Source organism: Hemitrygon akajei, chromosome 31 (genome assembly GCF_048418815.1).
Source record: "Hemitrygon akajei chromosome 31, sHemAka1.3, whole genome shotgun sequence".
NCBI lineage: Eukaryota > Metazoa > Chordata > Chondrichthyes > Myliobatiformes > Dasyatidae > Hemitrygon > Hemitrygon akajei.
In genome coordinates, this window is record NC_133154.1 from 14477240 (window position 1) to 14496623 (window position 19384).

General features: G+C 37.1%; 1 protein-coding gene across 1 annotated transcript in view; it reads left to right on the plus strand.

The window, feature by feature from the left end:
- Positions 1–19384, plus strand: part of LOC140718960 (histone acetyltransferase p300-like) — a 100563-nt gene that overhangs the window by 14270 nt on the left and 66909 nt on the right. The window contains exon 2 of the mRNA XM_073033249.1: positions 16444–17150. Within this exon, the coding sequence (XP_072889350.1) occupies positions 16444–17150 (707 nt within the window). The remainder of the gene's footprint in view (positions 1–16443; positions 17151–19384) is intronic.

A 19384-nucleotide genomic window follows, 5' to 3' on the forward strand; every position in this document is an offset into this window, starting at 1 on the left:
AGTTTACTTGTACTTTTGCTCAGTGCACTGAGGCATTGCTGTGTTTCAAGCATCCCTGAGTGATGTTTGGATATGAACAGGTCATCATAATGCAGAACAGTGGTGGTGCAGCTGGCTGTCATTCCAGTGAGCTGAATTCATTGCTGATACGTAGCGCTGTCTTTGTGGAGTTAGCCCATTCACCCTCTGACCAACTGGATTTCCCTGGGTGTTCCAGTTCCCTTCTGCATTCCAAAGACATGCTAGTATAACTAGTTCAGGTCAACGGGTAGATGGTCAAAGAGATAAATGAACACATGTAAGAGAATAGATTGCAGAGAAATGTGGACAAAAACAATGTAGGAGGCTATGTAATAAGCAAATATGAAAACAGTAAGATGCAACTCTTCTGCCAAAGCCTCAATTGAATGTAGTATGTGCAGGATATAATAAATTAGGTAGTATGTTTAAATATTTATAATCTTGGGCAGACAGTGGTGCACACTGCTAATACTCCCTCTTAGCACAAAATACCTGGATGTTGTCTGTATGGGGTTTGTACATTCTCCCTGTGACCACATACATTTTCTCTGCGTACTCCAGTTTCCCTTCTCATCCCAAAAGTGTGGTTTAGTAAGTAAAGTGTCTTTAGTACATTGGTGAGTGGTAGAATCTGATTAAGGCTGTATCTCTCTGACTTCAAATTAGATATTGAAGAAAGCTTGGTTAAATTTTAAGCTTGCATTCCAAAATTGGGGATTAAATGGACATTTCCTGTATGTTACATATTATAGTTATGCATGAAGTTGTCAAACGAAATGAATGACAATAATAATAAGTACTTTATTGAACCTGAGTGGGAAATTATTTCATTACAGCAACATTTAAAAACACTGTGCAATAATAATAAATATAATAACTAATAAAGTACAGAATAACATACACAATTTACCAATGTGCAGTACTGTGCAATAATAATGTACAAAATAATAAAACAGACTGTTGTACTATGATGTGTGTTCTCCTGTTGCACAGAGATGAACTGTTGTATATGCTTATTGCATTTGGTAGGAAAGATCATCTGTAACAATTCTTATGACAGTGGAGCTGAATAAGCCTGCTTGAAAGAATGCTCCATTGCTTACTCTGTAGGTCATGGAGAGGATGTGCCTGATTGTCCATAATGGATAAGTTTGTTTAGTGACCTCCTCTCCACTACTCACTCAAGAGTCCAGGCTGTAGCCAAGGACAGATCCAGCCCTTTTTGAGTTTTAGTCTTTTTACATCACCAGTATCAGTGCTGCTCCACCAACATAAAGCCGCAAAGAAGGCTGCACTCACTACAACAGACTGGTAAAAGATCTCCAACATCTTCCTGCACACATTGAAGGATCCCAGCTTCCTTAGAAAATAGCCTGCTCATCCCCTTCTTGTAAACAGCATTGGTGTTGATTTTCCAGTCGTCTTGTCGAGGTAAACACAAGTATTTGTACTCCACCACCGCAACTTCTCCCAAATGTATACTGGACTTGTCACAAACAAGAAAAAATTTGCAGATGCTGGAAATCCAAGCAACACACACAAAATGCTGGGGGAACTCTGCAGGCCAGGCAGCATCTATGGAAAAAAATACAGTTGACGTTTTAGGCTGAAACTTTTCGGCAGGATTGGAGAAAAAAAGGCAGAGGAGTAGATTTGAAACATGGGAGAAGGGGAGCGATAAACACCAGGTGATAGGTGAAACTTGGAGGGGGAGGGATGAAGCAAAGAGCTGGGAAGTTGATTGGTGAAAAGAACAAAGGCCATGGAAGAAAGAAACGGTGGGGGGGGGGGGGGGGGAAGCACCAGAGGGATGCGATGAGTGGGCAAGGAGATAACATAAGAGAGAGCAGGCGAGAAGGTGACGTGAGAGAGGGACAAGGGAATGGGAAATGGGGGGGGGGGGGAACGTTATTGGAAGTTTGAAAAATTGATGTTCATGTCATCAGGTTGGAGGCTACCCAAATGGAATGTAAGGTGTTGTTCCTCCAACTTAAGTGTGGCTTTATCCCAGCTTGTCACTGTCTTTTTTCCTCCTAAAATCAATCACCATCTCCCTGGTTTTGGCCACATGGAGGAGCATCACTCTGCAAACTTGTCAACCAGTTCTCTGTACTCTGACTCCTGTCTATCTCTGATACACCCAATCAGAGAACTGCAAGTGGCAAGACTCAGATTTGTACTGAAAGTCTGTGGTGTACAGTGTGAACAGAAATGGAGGCAGGGTAGTCCCTTGTAACGCTTCAGTGCCACTTGCACCCATTGCAGACAGAGAACCACCCAGCTGTACAAACTGGGGTCTATCTGTCAGGTAGTTAGTAATCCGTGGATAGTGAATTTGTCTACACCCATTCTTGCAGCATCTTGCTCAGAAGAAATGGCTAGATTGTACTGAAGGGACTAGAGAAATCACTAATCAAATTAGTACCAATGTTAATATGTAATTACTTATTTATTTTCTTTGTCTTTAATGCCCTATAGCATTACAATTGCTGTATCCATTGTATAATTTTAATTTTCCACAATATTTCAAATGTAGACTTTGCTTAACTGATTGAAACTGATAGCACACTGGCTTACTTCCTTTTGAAATATAATGTGGACGGTCATTCAAATGAAGTAATGGTCCTATTGGATTTGGAGGAAATCCTAAAAAGCTTCACATCTCAAAATGCTGCAGATTGTAGAACTTGAAGTAGGAAGTCGTAGACGTGCTCAGAAAATCATGTAGCATCTGCGGAAAGAGCTGTCCTCAAATATTGTTGATCTTGTCTTACTGAATGAACTTGAATTCACTAGTGAAATACCATAAAAGAATTTTGTCTCAGAAACATTTGAAAGTCTTACAATTTAGTAAAACCTATTGGTGGTTCTTATAACTGTTCATTTATTGTAATGATTTAATTAGACATTATAACATGGAGTAAAACTGATATTTTTATGATGAGAGTGAACATTATTTTCATGCCTGTCGTCTTTGTCAGTGCTTCTGTTAGTAGCGTCTTCCTAGCCCTGACTAATTTACTTTGTTCCACATTCTACTAATTTCAAAGACTTGCAAGTTACCATGCAAGTTATTGGAGACTAATCTGAGTTATTTTGTAACATTTCTTATTCTTGGGAGTTTGATAACTTGCAATTCCTACATCACAACAAAGAATACACTTTGTATATGCCAGTAAATCTGTAAATGCACAGCTGGGTTTCAGTTCACTTTCCAATTCCAATTTTGTGTTTTTGTTTATTAATATACTAGATTTATTGAGTATATTTTTAAATTGTAACTAAATATTTTTGTAGATGCAAGTGGATGTTGAAAATGACAAAGCCCAATACAGAAATTAATTAATTAAATTATATTTAATTATCTGGAGTTCACAGTAAAGGTTATCATCTAGTCACGAAAAGCATTACTTAGACCACATAGGTTTCCACAAACAATTTGAAGTACTCCATTACAGCTTTGAAAGAAATATTGTCTATGGAGTAAGGGTTTTGAGATTTTCTGGTTGGGTATGTTGATTCCTGAGAGTTATTTAATGAAGCGAGGTTACATGACTATTGGTTGAATTACTTGAACATTGGTGAAATAGGTGATTTGAAAATAAATTAGAGATATTTTGGGGAGAAATGAGATTCACAGACATAATTATGTACAAGAGCCAAAAGGTTCAGAACGATTCTTTTGTAATGATAATTGAAACTAGATCAGTAATTAATTTAAAGCTACAATAGAGATTGGAAACAATTTCTTCACCAGAGTATGATAAAACTAGAATTTTCTAGCACAGAAGGCAGTGAAGCCAGTGTCGATTATTTATGTTCTTGAGTATATTGAATAATTTAATCAGGTATCTGAATGCCAAATGATTTTGGAGGTATGAGGAGAAGGTTGGGTTAGGTTACTGATGTGGATGATCAGCCAAGAAGGGTCAAATAGCATACTCCTGCCATTAGCTGAGATCTATAGATAACAGATGGTATTAAGAGATGGGGCAAAACCATTGCATTGAATTAATTCATAGTCGAGCTCTGATTTGGTCAAGCTCAATGGATAAATAGTTAATTCCTGTTTTAACTAAGAATGCATTTTTAATGTAAAAACAATTGCTCTTTAAATGTTGAAATTTTCACCTGAAATTGTTTCAGAACAAAAATAGTTCAATATGTTTAAATTTTTCTCAGTATTTTTGCTTTTGAGAAATTTCCTATATGTGTGCATGCTAGACTGAGTGATTTGTTCCAACTGCAAAACTAAGGTGACTCTAAATTAGTCATTAAGCTGTAGTGCACAGACAACACTTGTACTGTATATTGGTACATTTGAGGGCCAGGTTCCAAGTACTTGTTGACTCGTTCAGTAAACTGTCAGTTAATGTCTTACAATAAACATGGCAACACAAAAGTGCTCTACCGGCCCTAACACACCATACCGCAAATCCGCTTGTCCCCTTCTCCTGCAAATAGACACTCTGTTCTGAGCTTTGTCTTGGTACAAGATTACCAGAGGAAATGTTCAAGGATGGTGTCAGATGCTCCTTGGAAAAGGAATGGCATCCCCTCTAATTTGTGGGAGTCCCTGGCTTGCAACCACTTAAAAGTGGGAAAAGGAGCAAGCTGGGTGATACTGAGTGTAAGAACCCTTTGGGACTCCATGGAGATACTGTGGAAAAGCTGGAAGGAGTGCACCAGCACCTGATAACCCATATGCTTACCAGCTTCATTTAGTGTCTCCTGCTTAATTTAAGGCAGAGTCTGCATTTCTCACATTGGCCTCATCAGATTCCACCAAACCAAAGGGACAGGAATGAAAGCAAATTATCCTTCAACTCTGGGATTGAGGAATGCACTAACATTTTCACAGTGTTTGTATTCAATTGTGTATATATTTAATGTTTTCATGCCATCTCTACTTGAGCTGAGAAAAGATCTTTCCAACTCTCCTTTTGGCTGAAGTTTGTTGAACTGCACAGTGGCCACTTTATTAGGTACACCTGTATACCTGCTGTAATGCAAATACTTACCGGTAATTAGCCAATCTTGTGGCAGCAGCTCAATGCATAAAAGCATGGTCAAGCGGTTCAATTGTTAATCAGACCAAATATCTGAATGGGGAAGAAATGTAATCTAAGTGACTTTGACCGTGGAATGTTTGCTGGTGCTAGATGAGTTGTTACCTGTTATAACTACCTACTCATATGAATGGTGTTACCAAAAAAAAGTTACTTTTTGTCTGTTCTATCATTTTTTTGTCAAAACACATTTTAAAAGGGATTTAACTACTTGTCTGGAATTCAAAAGCTAGAATGATCCTGTTGGATAGATCCCTTTGTAGTATATTATCATCCTCACCTTTGAAATTCTGGACTGCTGGAGGACCACATTGCTGTAGGACTGGAGACACACACATACATCAATTCAATAATTAGTTTCTTTTTCTAAAGGGCTTGGGTTTTAACATATATGTGTATAGAGGCAGTGTATTTAAGAACAAGTTTATTTACCTGGTGTTTTGATGTGTTTTGTAGCAATTGAAGGACTGAACTAGTAATTCAGAGTATTGGTGGTGTTAAAACCCAAGCCCTTTAGAAAAAGAAACTAATTATTGAATTGATGTATGTGTGTGTCTCCAGTCCTACAGCAATGTGGTCCTCCATCAGTCCAGAATTTCAAAGGTGAGGATGAGCTGTAAATATTGTTTTTGCTGGTGATGTTTTCTTATGGTTGGCATTCTTCCCTTTTAAAATTACCTATCTACATATTATGTATGACAATCATTAATTTTGATTTCATAGTTTAGGATTTTTTTAATCAATGAATTTTGTGTGCTATTCTTAGCTTTTTATTTTTATAATTAATATTGAATCAGAAGTAGGTTTTTGTATATGACTTTTGATGTCAGGTGTGCTGTTCCAGTACTTGAATTTGAGCTTTTTTGAATAGGAAAGGTAGAACAATAACTTTATAAACCTGACCAGGAACAAACAATAAGCTGACATAAATATCTTTTTACCTAGAATACATCAGAACTTGATATTTAGTAAATGCTAAAATTACTGAAGGAGTGTTTCTGTTCTTTTAGTTGTGAAAAATTCAATTATATTTCTGTTACTTTAAAATAAATAATTTCAAACTAAGGTATATAGAATTAAATTTACTGCTTAAGAGCATGCTTCTTTATCAGAAATGCCGTGTTTCTAATTTTATTTGTTCTCTGTTTTAAACATTTTAATTAATCATCTAAAGCTGCTGTATTTTTCAGGCTCTGAAAAAGTATTTGTATAATAACAAAAAATGTACAATATCAAATGAGGTTGATATCAGAACTCAACATCAAAAGTGTCTGCATCTGTACATTTTCTCTGAAATCCCTGTTTCAGGGATTCTCAAAATGTTAACCCCATTTGATGAGCCATGAAATAGGAGTTGGCTCTTGCTGTGTATTTTATTGCCAGTCTGGATGCTTAAATCAAGTGGTATGTTCAGCTTAGTTTTAGATCTTGCATTGCAATGGTTAAGTGTTCTTTAATTTTTATTTGCATCATGATATGCAGTTAGATTTTAATCCATTTGGGCCACATTGTTTGAATGGTGCCTTCTGAAGCTTCTGACAGTACTGTTCAGTTGTCTAGTACCATCTCTCACAGCTCATGAAAATGAATTTTCTAAATCTATAAATTTGTAGTTGATTCCTTAGCCTAGCAAATACAAAGTGGGTTTTCATATTTTGGACTTCCTTTGCTACATACGGCCTATATGTCAACAGGTGCTGTATGCCAGATGATTAAGATAGGACATGTTCAAAATTACAAGAAGGTAGTATGGGACAACCTTGCTAGTGCTGACCCCAGAACCAGGTTTTGAAAAAGAGTATGACTTTGTTGAAATCAGTTAAAATGAAAAACACAGTGCCAAAATCACTCTTTAAGAAAAAGGAAAAGCATATAAATGGTGTAGTTGAGACTCTTGCAGTGTCTTTTACTTAAGATGCTTATTGGATAATAACATGACAGCATTGTGGATCTTCCATTGTTGATGCACAGTTTATTTGACCTGATCTAGGCAAGTCTGATCTAGCATTATATATAGAACATGAGTTTGCCAAAGTAAGCTTAAAATCAGTTTTGTATCTTAGTGTACCTAAGAAAATGCTGGGAATACTCAGCAAGCCATGAAGCATCAGTTAATAGAAACTGTTCTCCTTCAGTCAACATTTTAGATTATTGATCTTCCATAAGAATATTTTAAATATGTTTATTTAATCTGCACTGGTTTCTATGTCCTTTGAGCTATGTACTCATTTTAGTCTAGCACAGTGATGTATTGAATATATGAAGTCAGAACAGACAAGACAGAAAACTAAGAGAAAGATTCTGCTAATGTAGTAAGAGGACCTAGGGTCTAAACTTCAGAATGACAAGGGTAGTAATTTCTAAGTTACTATATTTGAGCCATGTTCAGCTGATTTGGTGTAACGTAGATCTGAGATGTTTCAGGGAGAGGTGTGAAGAAAAACCCAGATAGACAGACACCAAACTGTTTTACTCAAATGGGGAAAGTATAGTCAAAATAGTGGCACAATGTTAAATGGCTGAGTAGAATTACAAGGCTTAATTAACCTCCTGCAGTTCTTACATGATCAAATCTGTCTCTCCTTGTAGTGTTTTCATACTTCACCCACACCTCGTGTTCCTGTTAGACTTAGTGACTTTCTTTCATTTATGACCCCTGCTTTGGCCTTTCAGATAAATGGAAATATCTTACCAACCTTCCAAACATCCATCTTAACAAATACTCCATAATATGAAATTCTGTCGCAGCTTACCCAACCTAAGCTGCACCTTACTTTTCATGATAATCTTACCCAATTTTTTTAATATTCTCTAACCTCCTAAATCACTTTATTCCTGAACTACTTTTGAGTTACAGTTGAAGAAATATGTAGCCTTTTGTTCTTCCTGTGAAAGATGAAAATGAGAGATGGGGCTTTATGGGAACTATGCCAGTTCAGTGTATGTCAGAAGATGTGCTTTATGTTCCATATTTATATGGAAGCTAAATTTGATGACACTGCAAATGTGTCCCCTGTTAGGAAGGAGCTAGAGTCTACTAGATATTTGATAGAGCAGCCAAATAAGTCCTTAAGACCCATGTCAAGTCAAGTTTATTGTCATTTCAACCATAAACTGCTGGTATAGTACACAGTAAAAACGAAACAATGTTCCTCCAGGACCCTGGTGCTACATGAAACAACACAGAACTACACTAGACTATGTGAGACAGCAGAAGGCTACACTAGACTATGTAAAATAACATTAAAAACTGCACTAGACTACAGACCTGCACAGGGCTACGTTAAAGTGCACAAAACAGTGCAGGGCAATACAATAATTAATAAGACAATAGGCACAGTAGAGGACAAATTACAATATAATAAATGATGTAGATGTCAGTCTAGACACTTGAGTATTGAGGAGTCTGATGGCTTGGGAGAAGAAACTGTTGCACAGTCTGGTCGTGAGAGCCCGAATGCTTTGCTACCTTTTGCCAGATGGCAGGAATGAGAAGAGTTTGTATGAGGGGTGCGTGGGGTCCTTCACAATACTGTTAGCTTTGCAGGTGCAACATGTGGTTGTAAATGTCTGTAATAGCGGAAAGAGAGACCCCGATGATCTTCTCGGCTGACCTCACTATCCACTGCAGTGTCTTGGGATCTGAGACGGTGCAATTCCTGAACTAGGCAGTGATGCAACTGCTCAGGATGCTCTCGATACATCCTCTGTAGAATGTGGTGAGGATGGAGGGGTGGAAGATGGACTTCCCTCAGCCTTTGCAGAAAGTAGAGACGCTGCTGGGCTTTCTTGGCTATGGAGCTGGTGTTGAGGGACCAGGTGAGATTCTCCACCAATGTTCAGTGGAGAGTGGTCACTCCATGCTCTCCTGAAGTCAACAGCCATCTCTTTTGTTTTTCTCACATTCAGAGGCAGGTTGTTGGCTCTGCACCAGTCTGTTAGCTGCTGCACCTCCTCCCTGTATGCTGACTGGTCGTTCTTGCTGATTAGACCCACCACAATCGTGTCATCGGCGAACTTGATGTGATTCGAGCTGTGTATTGCTGCACAGTCGTGGGTCAGCAGAGTGAACAGCAGTGGACTGAGCACACAGCCCTGGGGGGGCCCCGTGCTCAGTGTGATGGTGTTGGAGATGCTGCTCCCAATCTGGACTGACTGAGGTCTCCCAGTCAGGAAGTCTAGGATCTGGTTGCAGAGGGAGGTGTTCAAGCCCAGTAGTTTCAGCTTTCCAGTCAGGTGCTGAGGAACGATTGTGTTGAAAGCTGAAGTGAAGTCTATGAACAGCATTCGAATGTATGTGTCTTCTTTGTCCAGGTGGGTGAGGGCCAGGTGGAGGGTGGTGGTGATGGCGTCGTCTGTTGAGCAGTTGGGACGAATCGCAAACTGCTGGTCACAGTTGGTCCAGTGAGGGGGGCAGCAGGGTCTTTATGTGCCTCATGACGAGCCACTCAGAACACTTCATGATGAGGGATGTGAGAGCAAGGGACGGTAGTCGTTGAGGCAGGACACTGAAGACTTCTTTGGCATGGGGACAATGGTGGCGGCCTTGAAGCACGTTGGAACAACGGCACTGCTCGGGAAAATGTTGAAGATGTTAGCGAGAACATCTGCCAGCTGGTCTGCACATCCTGTGAGCACTCTGCCAGGAGCATTGTCTGGTCCAGCAGCCTTCTGTGCATTGACCCTGCATAGAGTTTTCCTCAGATTGGCCATGGTAAGACACAACACCTGGTCATTGGAAGGAGGAGTCTAGTGACATTATCCATTTGTTTAAGTTCTAGAATCAAGTTACAATAATTTGAAGTCCCTTTGCTCAAAGGCAGGTTGAATATCCTCGTGGAAAAAGTATTGATTAAAAAAAAAACTTTTACTTGTTTGAAATGTTATTCTTAATGCGTGTTGGCAACCCAGCTGTAAATGACCCTAGTTCTTTCTGAGCAGGAAAGGTGTGTTTCTTGAACAGTCTCTGTGTAGTGCTTTTATGAAGGGAGTTCTAATACTTTGACCCAGCACCTTTTAATATAACAGTCTGTATGCTCTGATTTGAGGGGGGGGGGGGGGCAGTGCAGTTATGAGGTGATAATTATCCACCCCACTGCCCCCTTGCTGTTGTCCTAACATCATTTCTGTTTGTCTAACTCCCAAAGTACCAGAATATATTCTTGGACAATATAGGTAGCTAATAGAGCCACTGCTCCAGAGACACCAGTTCAACCTGGACCTTCTGTGCTGTCCACATGGAGTTTGCATGTTCTCCATTGCCCCCTGGTCCTCCAATTTCCTCCAAAATGATAGGTTATTTTTTTTTTAAATATTATTTATTTATTGAATTTTAGAAGTTACAAGAATAAATGTAATAATGAAATGGTAAGAAAAGTGATATTAACCCTCCCCCCTCCCCTTAACCCTCCCCCCTTAACCCTTATCTAAAGAAAAAGAAAGAAAAGAGAAGAAAGATTGCCTGGCTATCGGAGGATCCCCACATGTTCCATGGAGTTCAAAATAATTTTGATATTTATTTTCACTTTCCCCAATTACTATAATTTTATCTTCAAAAGACCTATGTATCTAATCCTATCTTTCGTAAGTATGGTGACCAAATTTTCAAAAATATCTCATATTCATTTCTTAAATTATACGTAATTTTTTCAAATGGAATACAACTATGTATTTCATTATTCCAACGATCCATAGTTAAATTTAAATCAGATTTCCAAGTAACTGCAATAACCTTTTTGGCTACTGCCAAAGCAATTTTTATAAATTTTTTCTGATACTTATTCAATTTAAATTTCGTTATTGTCCCTTCAATGTCTCCTAATAAAAATAGCAATGGAGTATGTGGAATTTGTACTCCAATAATTTGTTCCAATAAAAATCTTAAATTAATCCAAAATGGTTGAATTTTAGAGCAAGACCAAGTAGAATGTAAAAAAGTATCAATTTCTTGTTTACATCGAAAACATTGGTCAGACATATTTGAATTTAATCTATTTATTTTCTGTGGTGTTATATATAATTGATGTAAAAAATTATATTGTATTAATCTAAGTCGAACATTTATTGTATTTCTCATACTATCAGAACATAATCTTGACCAATTTTTTCCATCAATTTTAACATTCAGATCAGATTCCCATTTTTGTCTTGATTTATGAATTCCTAATTTAATTGTCTGCTTTTGAATCAAATTATACATACAAGATGTAAATTTTTTAATTTTTCCTTTCTGAATTAGTATTTCTATTTCACTAGGTTTTGGTATCAACCTTGTTTGTCCCAGCTTTTCTCGTAAATAAGCTTTTAATTGAAAATAACAGAAAAGAGTGTTATTTGATATTTTATATTTATTTTTTAATTGATCAAACGACATCAATATACCTCCTTCAAAACAGTCACCTATATATTTAATCCCCTTTTGAAACCAATTATGTAAAAGTTTAATATCCATTGTGAAAGGAATAAGCCTATTTTGAATTAAAGTCCTTTTTGCTAATAAAGATTTCTTTATCTCATCATCCATATTTACCTTATTCCATAAATCAATCAAATGTCTTAATATAGGAGATTCTTTTTTTCCCGTATCCATTTGGATTCCCATTTATATATAAAATCTTCTGGCGTATTTTCTCCTATCTTATCTAATTCTATTCTAATCCATGCCGGTTTTTCTTCATCAAAAAAAGACGCAATAAATCTAAGTTGATTTGCTTTATAATAATTCTTAAAGTTTGGAAGTTGTAACCCTCCTAAATCAAATTTACATGTCAATTTTTCCAATGATATTCTTGACATCTTTCCTTTCCAAAGAAATTTCCTTACATATTTATTCAGTTCTTGAAAAAACTTCTGAGGTAATTGTATTGGTAGAGTTTGAAATAAATATTGCAATCTAGGAAATATATTCATTTTTACAACATTTACCTATTAATGTTATTGGTAATATCATCCATTTATCAAGATCTTCTTTTATTGTTTTTAATAATGACAAATAATTTTGTTTATATAAATTTTTTACATCATTATTAACTCTAATACCTAAATATTTTATCCCATTTATTGACCATCGAAATTGAGTTGCTAATCGGCATTGATTATAATTTCCATTGGTAAGGGGTAAAATTTCACTTTTATCCCAATTTACTTTATAACCCAATACTTCCCCATTTTCTTCCAATCTAAAAGATAATCTTTGCAAAGATTGCAATGGGTTTGTTAAGTAAATCAAAACATCATCAGCAAATAAGTTAATCTTATATTCTTCTTAATTAACTCTAAAGCCCTCAATATCTGAATCTGTTCTAATTAATTCAGCTAATGGTTCTATTGCCAATACAAATAAAGCAGGTGATAATGGGCAGCCTTGTCTAGTTGACCTTGTTAAACAAAATGGTGTTGAAATCTGACCATTTGTAACTACTTTAGCTTGAGGATTAGTATTTAGAATTTTAATCCATTGTATAAAAGATTTTCCTAATTCATATTTTTCCAATACCTTAAATAAAAAATCCCATTCCAATCTATCAAATGCTTTTTCTGCATCCAAATCAACTGCCACACTCATTTCCTCTCTTTTTTGTGCCAAATGAATTATACTAATTAACCGGGTTATATTATCCATTGATTGTCTATTTTTAATAAAACCTGTTTGGTCCATATGTATTAATTTTGGAATGATAGGTTAATTGACTGCAGTAATTGACCATGGTAAAATCTATGGGAAGTTGATGGGAACATAGGTAAAATGAAATAGGAGTTGTGTGGTGTTGAGTTCAGTTTGAACTCTGTGGGCCATAGAGATTATTTCTGTGCTGTTTCTCTTGTTAGCTCTAAATTTTATATAATCTTCATTTGCTAGTTTTTATGTTTAGAGTTCCCCATTAAGTTAATTGGGACTGAATTATTGTGTACAGGCAAGTTGTGTAATTTTCATGCATGTTATCATTTTGAAAATAGCAGATCTAAAGAAAATTAGAACAACAGCCTTGTTCAACTGAATGTTGTCATAGCATCTTATCAAATTTGTTGCTTCATTTTTTTAAAACTTTAGTAACTAGGATGCAATTGAAGTGCCTTTCTAAGCAAATAGTAATTTGCATTTTAGAAAGAAATAGAATGACCTTTGTGTTTTTAATCCTTCTAGAATACTGCAGCACAGTACAGGCCCTTCAGCATGAATCTTGCTATTAACCTTGTAGTTCAAACTTCTAAAGTATATCGCTTCACACTTTTCCAAATTGAACTCAGTCTGCCTCTTCTCAGCCCAGCTCTGCATCCTATCAAGGTCAAGTTCAAATTTGATTGTCATTCAACTATATAATAAATATCCATGATTACAGCAACATGAAACACTTTACTCTGAAGCCAGGGTGCAAAACAGTGCCAACAGTCATACACAGCAAAGACATGGAAGATATCAGTAAAATACAGTCACACAAAAAAGTACTCCAAGATCCTAAGTCCCACGAATGTTGCAGCACTCTGCACACAATACATCTTGTATTCTGCTGAGTGAACCCTGAGGGGCAGTTCCAACTCCGAAGCTTCTCTCCTTGCATCGCATCGCAGCTTGAAGCTGAGGTCTAGTCCTTGCTATGCCCTAGGCCATGCAGCTCCCGTGCTGTCAGCAATAAATCAGTGAATCAGACTTGCAGAATTCCACATGAACAATGTCCAACAGGATGCTGCGATAGCAAGAAAGGCCACTAAGATGATCCACCTTTGTGTACCAAGTTCAGCTCCTTTAGTTTCTCTGCCAACAAACAACTCTCCCATTCTCTTATTTGTGATCTCTAGTTTATTACAATGAGGCTAATTGTAAGCTTCTAGGCTTATTACAGTCTTCCAGACTTGGAGATTGAATTCAACAATTTCAGTTAATTTGCTTTCTCTGCATCAGAATGAGCCAGTTTAGTCTTTTCTTACAATTAGTATAGCCTTCCTATAACTGTATTTCTTTTATATCTTTATTTGCTTCAGTTCATATTCTTAAAAGACAAGCTTACAAAAAGCTGTAGAAGATCTTTAGAGCTCATTCATACAAAATTAGCAAGCATTTTAAAATATAGAAGTATTGAATCTGCCTGACTTCCATAAGACATAGGTACAGAATTAGGCCAATTGATAACATCAAGTCTGCACCAGAGCCAACCAGGAAGGGCTCCATTTATTCCCACTTGTTTCTTCCTGCCAGTCAGCCAATCTTCTATCCATGCTAATATCTTTACTGTAATACCATGGGCTTTTATTTTGTTTAGCAGCCTTGTCAAAGTCCTTCTGAAAATCCAAGTAAACAACATCCACTGACTCTCCTTTGTCTATCTTGCCTGTTATTTCTTCAAAGAATTCCAACAGATTTAGTCTTTGTGCATGATTTCCCCTTAAGGAAACCATTCTGACTTTGGCCTGTTTTATTATGTGCACTAAGTATCCTGAAAAATTGTCCCTAATGGACTCCAACCCACTGAAGTCAGGCTAACTAGCTTACAATTTCCTGCTGTCTGCCCCCTCCCTTAAAGAGTGGAGTGACGTTTGGAATTTTCTAGTCCTCTGGAACTATTTCAGAATCTAGTGATTCTAGAAAGATCACTACTAATGCATCCAATTCTTGAGCATCTTCAAGGTTTGTTTTTGAAGCAAATGTTTATTTTACTGCAAAGGGCCAGAAATTTTCTCTGACATTTCAGTACTACTCCAGTTTTGGTTCTTTACCCCAATTTTAATTGCTTTTGATTTGGGGATAGGAATATAATCTCTGCGTTGCTTGATTAGCATAATGATTTATGTTTGAGCAAAAAATGAGGAATTGGAAAAGATTTGAGAGATGTTAACAATTGGTTATTAATCTAGACAAGTGCCGCACAAAACATTTTGAATAGAATATTATTTGAAATAAATGTCTGAAATGCATTGCAAATACTGCTTTGGTTTTCATGAATGGAGATAAGTTTGTTTCTAAAAATGCCAGCTGGATGACAGTGTTTCACAAATTGTTTGAAATGTTTCATTACACTTAATGTCCTTGTTTTTCGCAAGGGTCAAGGCATGGGCCCTGCAAACAAAAATAACATTGATACCTTGAAACTACAGTGATGTATCCATGAGTGGGTTGACCCTTGTTAAACTTGTTTCAACTTGTGTGTTTCAGCTGTCAACACACCCTGCCCATACTTCAGACACTATCTCCAGCTATGTACACAGTCCGCTGGTCTCCTGAAACTGGTCTACACTTCCATTAAACACACACAAAATGCTGGAGGAATTCAGCAGGCCAGGCAGCATCTGTGGGGGAGGGGGCAGAGAAAGTACAGTCAACATTTCAGGTTGAGACCCTGCTGAGTACCTCCAGCATTTTGTGTGTTGCTTGGATTTCCAGCATCTGTAGATTTTCTCTTGTTTATGATTGGATGTTGCCATTTATATTTGGCTGACCTTTAATATTGGTCTATGGACAGCACACACTTAGTGTATTAAAGCTGTGTTAGATCTGGAAAGTATAACATCTGTTGGGAAACAGGTGTGAAGAGATTTGGCTTCTGCATCTGTCCACTGAAGTCCTCAAAAGGGAATTTTTTTTTAATTGCATAGTGTTTTTACCAATGATTGGAAAGATAGCTCGTGAGGCAAATAAAGTGTGTTCCTCACCAAAGACGTATGAATGGGTTTTTACAGTTTAGGATTCTATAGCTTGGCAGGTTTGCCATGTGGAGTGATTGATGCAGGGTGTTAAATTTTAAGTGAAAATTGGGTGGAAGTTCACAAAGTTTCCAAGGGAGAGCAAAATAATGTTGTTCTACATACAAGACAATTAGACCAAATGGCATTTTCCTCTGTAGTTTATTGGTGTGGTTGTAACTTGGAACATTGTGCAACTTTAAAACTCAACATGATGTTTTCATGAATGCTAGTGTTCCTATAAGATTATTGTGCTTGACTGATTTATGATGCACAATGAATTTCTCATTAAGGCTTGAATTGAAAGTCATTTCAAATAACTAGTGTAATAGAAAATTAGTAAATTTTTGCTAGGTTTATTTTTACTGGCAATGAGCCATTAGCGTGTTCTGAAAGAATTGAATGTGGACTTTCATTGGCAGTCGAGGATGCAGGAAAGTTCCTCGTCTGTCAGATATTATCAAATGCTGCACAGTCTGGAATGTTGGCTTTATTTTTGTTTGAGTGCAGGAAGCTAGCCCATGTCTTTAGAAATTACTCCTTGCCTCTTCTCATCATGCCAAGCACAACATGGCAGGTTATTTGTGACTAAAAAAGTGTGTTTTAGAAAGTAAAAGTGCTTGCAACTATATCCTGAAAGTGAAGACAATTTTAACGCGATTGTGTTTTTTTTTTGCAGATTTTGGACCCTTTTTTGAGCTTGAGAATGACTTGCCAGATGAACTAATCCGCTCAGATCCTTTAGTACTGACAAATGGCGGTGACTTGACTCAATTAACTGGCGTTGGCATGGTGCAGGATGCTGCCTCGAAGCACAAACAACTGTCAGAACTTCTTAGAGGCAGTGGTTCTAGTATCGGCATGGGACATGGCACTGGTGGTACCTCATCACGATCCATGGATAGTCCGGTTCAGTCTGTAGGCAGCCAAAGTCAACAGAATAGTCCCAGTATAGGAAGTTTAAGTAGTATGGTCAAAAGCCCTTTAACTCAAGGTGGACTTACATCTCCGCCCAATATGGGGATAGGAGCAAGTGGAGCAAACCAGAGACCTCCAACACCACAGTCTGTGAACCCCCAGAAACATGATCAGCTTCATACGTCAGCAACAGGTCTAATGCCTGGTGTAAACAGTCCAACCAACCAGGCAGGGATGAGCATGAATGCTAATATGAATCCAGCTCTGATGAATAGTGGTAATACTCAGGGCATGATCCAAGGACAAGTGATGAATGGTTCTCTTGGTGCTGGAAGAGGAAGGCCTAATGTACAGTACTCAAGTCCAGGCATGTCCAACACAAACAACCTACTTGCTGATACATTATCCCAGCAATCACCTCAGATGGCAACTGGTCTCAAAGGACCCCAGCCTGGGGCAATGAGCAAGGTAAGAGCGAAGCATTTTGTACTCCATTTACATTAACACCAAAATGAAGTTGCATTAATAAATATGACAGGCCTGTCCTGTTTTGACATTGTTGGGGAATTAGCAAATATTTATTGGTACTGATGCTGAAAAGTTGAAATAAAGACAAAAGACTTGAAATACTGCATTTCATCTTGATGATTCATCATGAAAAGTTGTGGATGGGGGGGTGGGGAATGAGAGAAAATTAAGTAGCTGGGGAGAGGATTTGGAGGAGGAGAAGTCAACAGTTCAGCATGTGACTTGAACAGTTAAATGGTACAAGAGGGAAGAGTACAAAGTAAAATTCAGGGTAAAATGATTATTGAATAACACAAGTCCTGGAAGTGGTGTAAATGATTGCAGCAGGATAATTTTCAAAAAAAAAATGCTCTGTGGGAAATGCGGAATGCAAATTCTGCAAAAAGCAAATTATAGGTGTTCCTGAATTAATAATGTTTGATTATTTGTGAAAATGCTATTGTTAAATTGGTTTATTATTGTAACATATACTGAAACAAAGTGAAACGCTTTGTTTTCCATGCCATCAATACAGGCCATTTCATCACAATGCATTGTGAATGTTGGATAGAGTTTTACAGTCGGAGAGTGCAGTGCAAGCTCCCTGTTGTAAGATGCAAGGCCATAACGTGATAGAATAAGTTGAGGAATCCATCTCCTCTTCCTAGCAAACCATTCAATAGTCTTATAACAGCAGGGTAGAAGTTGTTCTTGAGCCTGGTGATACATGCTTTTAGGCTTTTATATCTTCTGCCCATGTGAGGGAGAAGAGAGAGTGTTCAGGGTGGAGTTTTACAGGAACAGTGTTGAAGGTAGAGAACAGAGATCAAAGTCGAAATTAGTTGGAATGTTTCTGGAGTGAGCAGAGGTATTCCACAAAACTGTCATCCAATCTTTATTTGACTTGTCCATTGCAGGGAAGACTTTATGACAATAGAGAAACAAATTTCAACTACCTCAGAGTATATTCTCAGTCATACAGATACCTATGCTAGAATTTTTGGAGAGATTGTCGTCTTTACTAAATCACTTAGCAGCTCTGATTCTAGTGGATGTTTGTGTTAAAGTCAACTGAGGTTAATCACGTGTGCCAACAACCACGCATGCCCAGAAGTTAATAGATCTCTAATTCTGGAAAATCACTACACATTATAACATCTTTATCAGAATAAAAAGTCTGAAGGCGTTTCACAATAATATTTGATGAAAATTTGAGACTGGGCTTTAGAGGAGATAAAGACTGATCCATTGAAGGCTTAATTAACAAGGCTTTAAGAAATTATTTAAAGTATAGAAGAAATTCAGAGAGAGAAGTGTAAGTCCCGATGTATGGACTGTTAAATTCTGGGATGGGAAGGAGTCCATATGTAGTAAATTTAAGCTACACATAAATGATCACAAAACACTTCAGTTGTCCACTTGGAAGTGTGGTGTGAAGGAAGACAAAAAAAGTGTGGGGGCGGTTATGAGAATAATAGAATTCTCAAATTGATTTTTGATGCACTGATTTGTCAGTGGCAATTGAAAACAAGTAGAAAATATAGAGATCACTGCAGCTATCATCTGTCATTTTCAGGGATAAGTAAGAGCTTTTCATGTGCATGTTCATCTATACCATCACATCTTAACTTGGACAGAGTGATTTATTAGTTGATGTGAGCCACAGCCACAACTATTCAAATGTTCCTCTCGTAAATTTCTAAAATGTAAAATATATTTAAATTTTCTTAATTCCATCTGGAATCTATTATTTTAAGCTCTTTTTAAAATTAAAAAGGTTAAGGTTTATATCTGCAGTAATTTTTTTAACCATATTGATTTAGTTATTCCTTTTTGCATTTACTTTTTCTTTAGCTAATCTGTGTCAAATATTTAAATTTTTGAGAGCTAATTGGACTCTAAATATCTGCAAATATATAAAAATCGTACATTTTTCTGCATATTTACACAAGAATGGAGTATTAATTTGGTTTTCGTAACTGAGTAACAGTTTTGATTTAGTAGAAGGAAATATAGTCGTTGCTTTGACTGTTGGTTCTAAAGGAGTCTTTCTTTGAACAGTGAGACAGTATGCCCTGGGCAAAGCAGTTTCTCCTTTCACATGAATGACTGAGCATAAGTCTGGAGTCTGGATGAAGGTTGTTTGTATGGATTAGTACTGGGCTTTTCCTCCTTTGTTCTTATGCAGAGGTGTA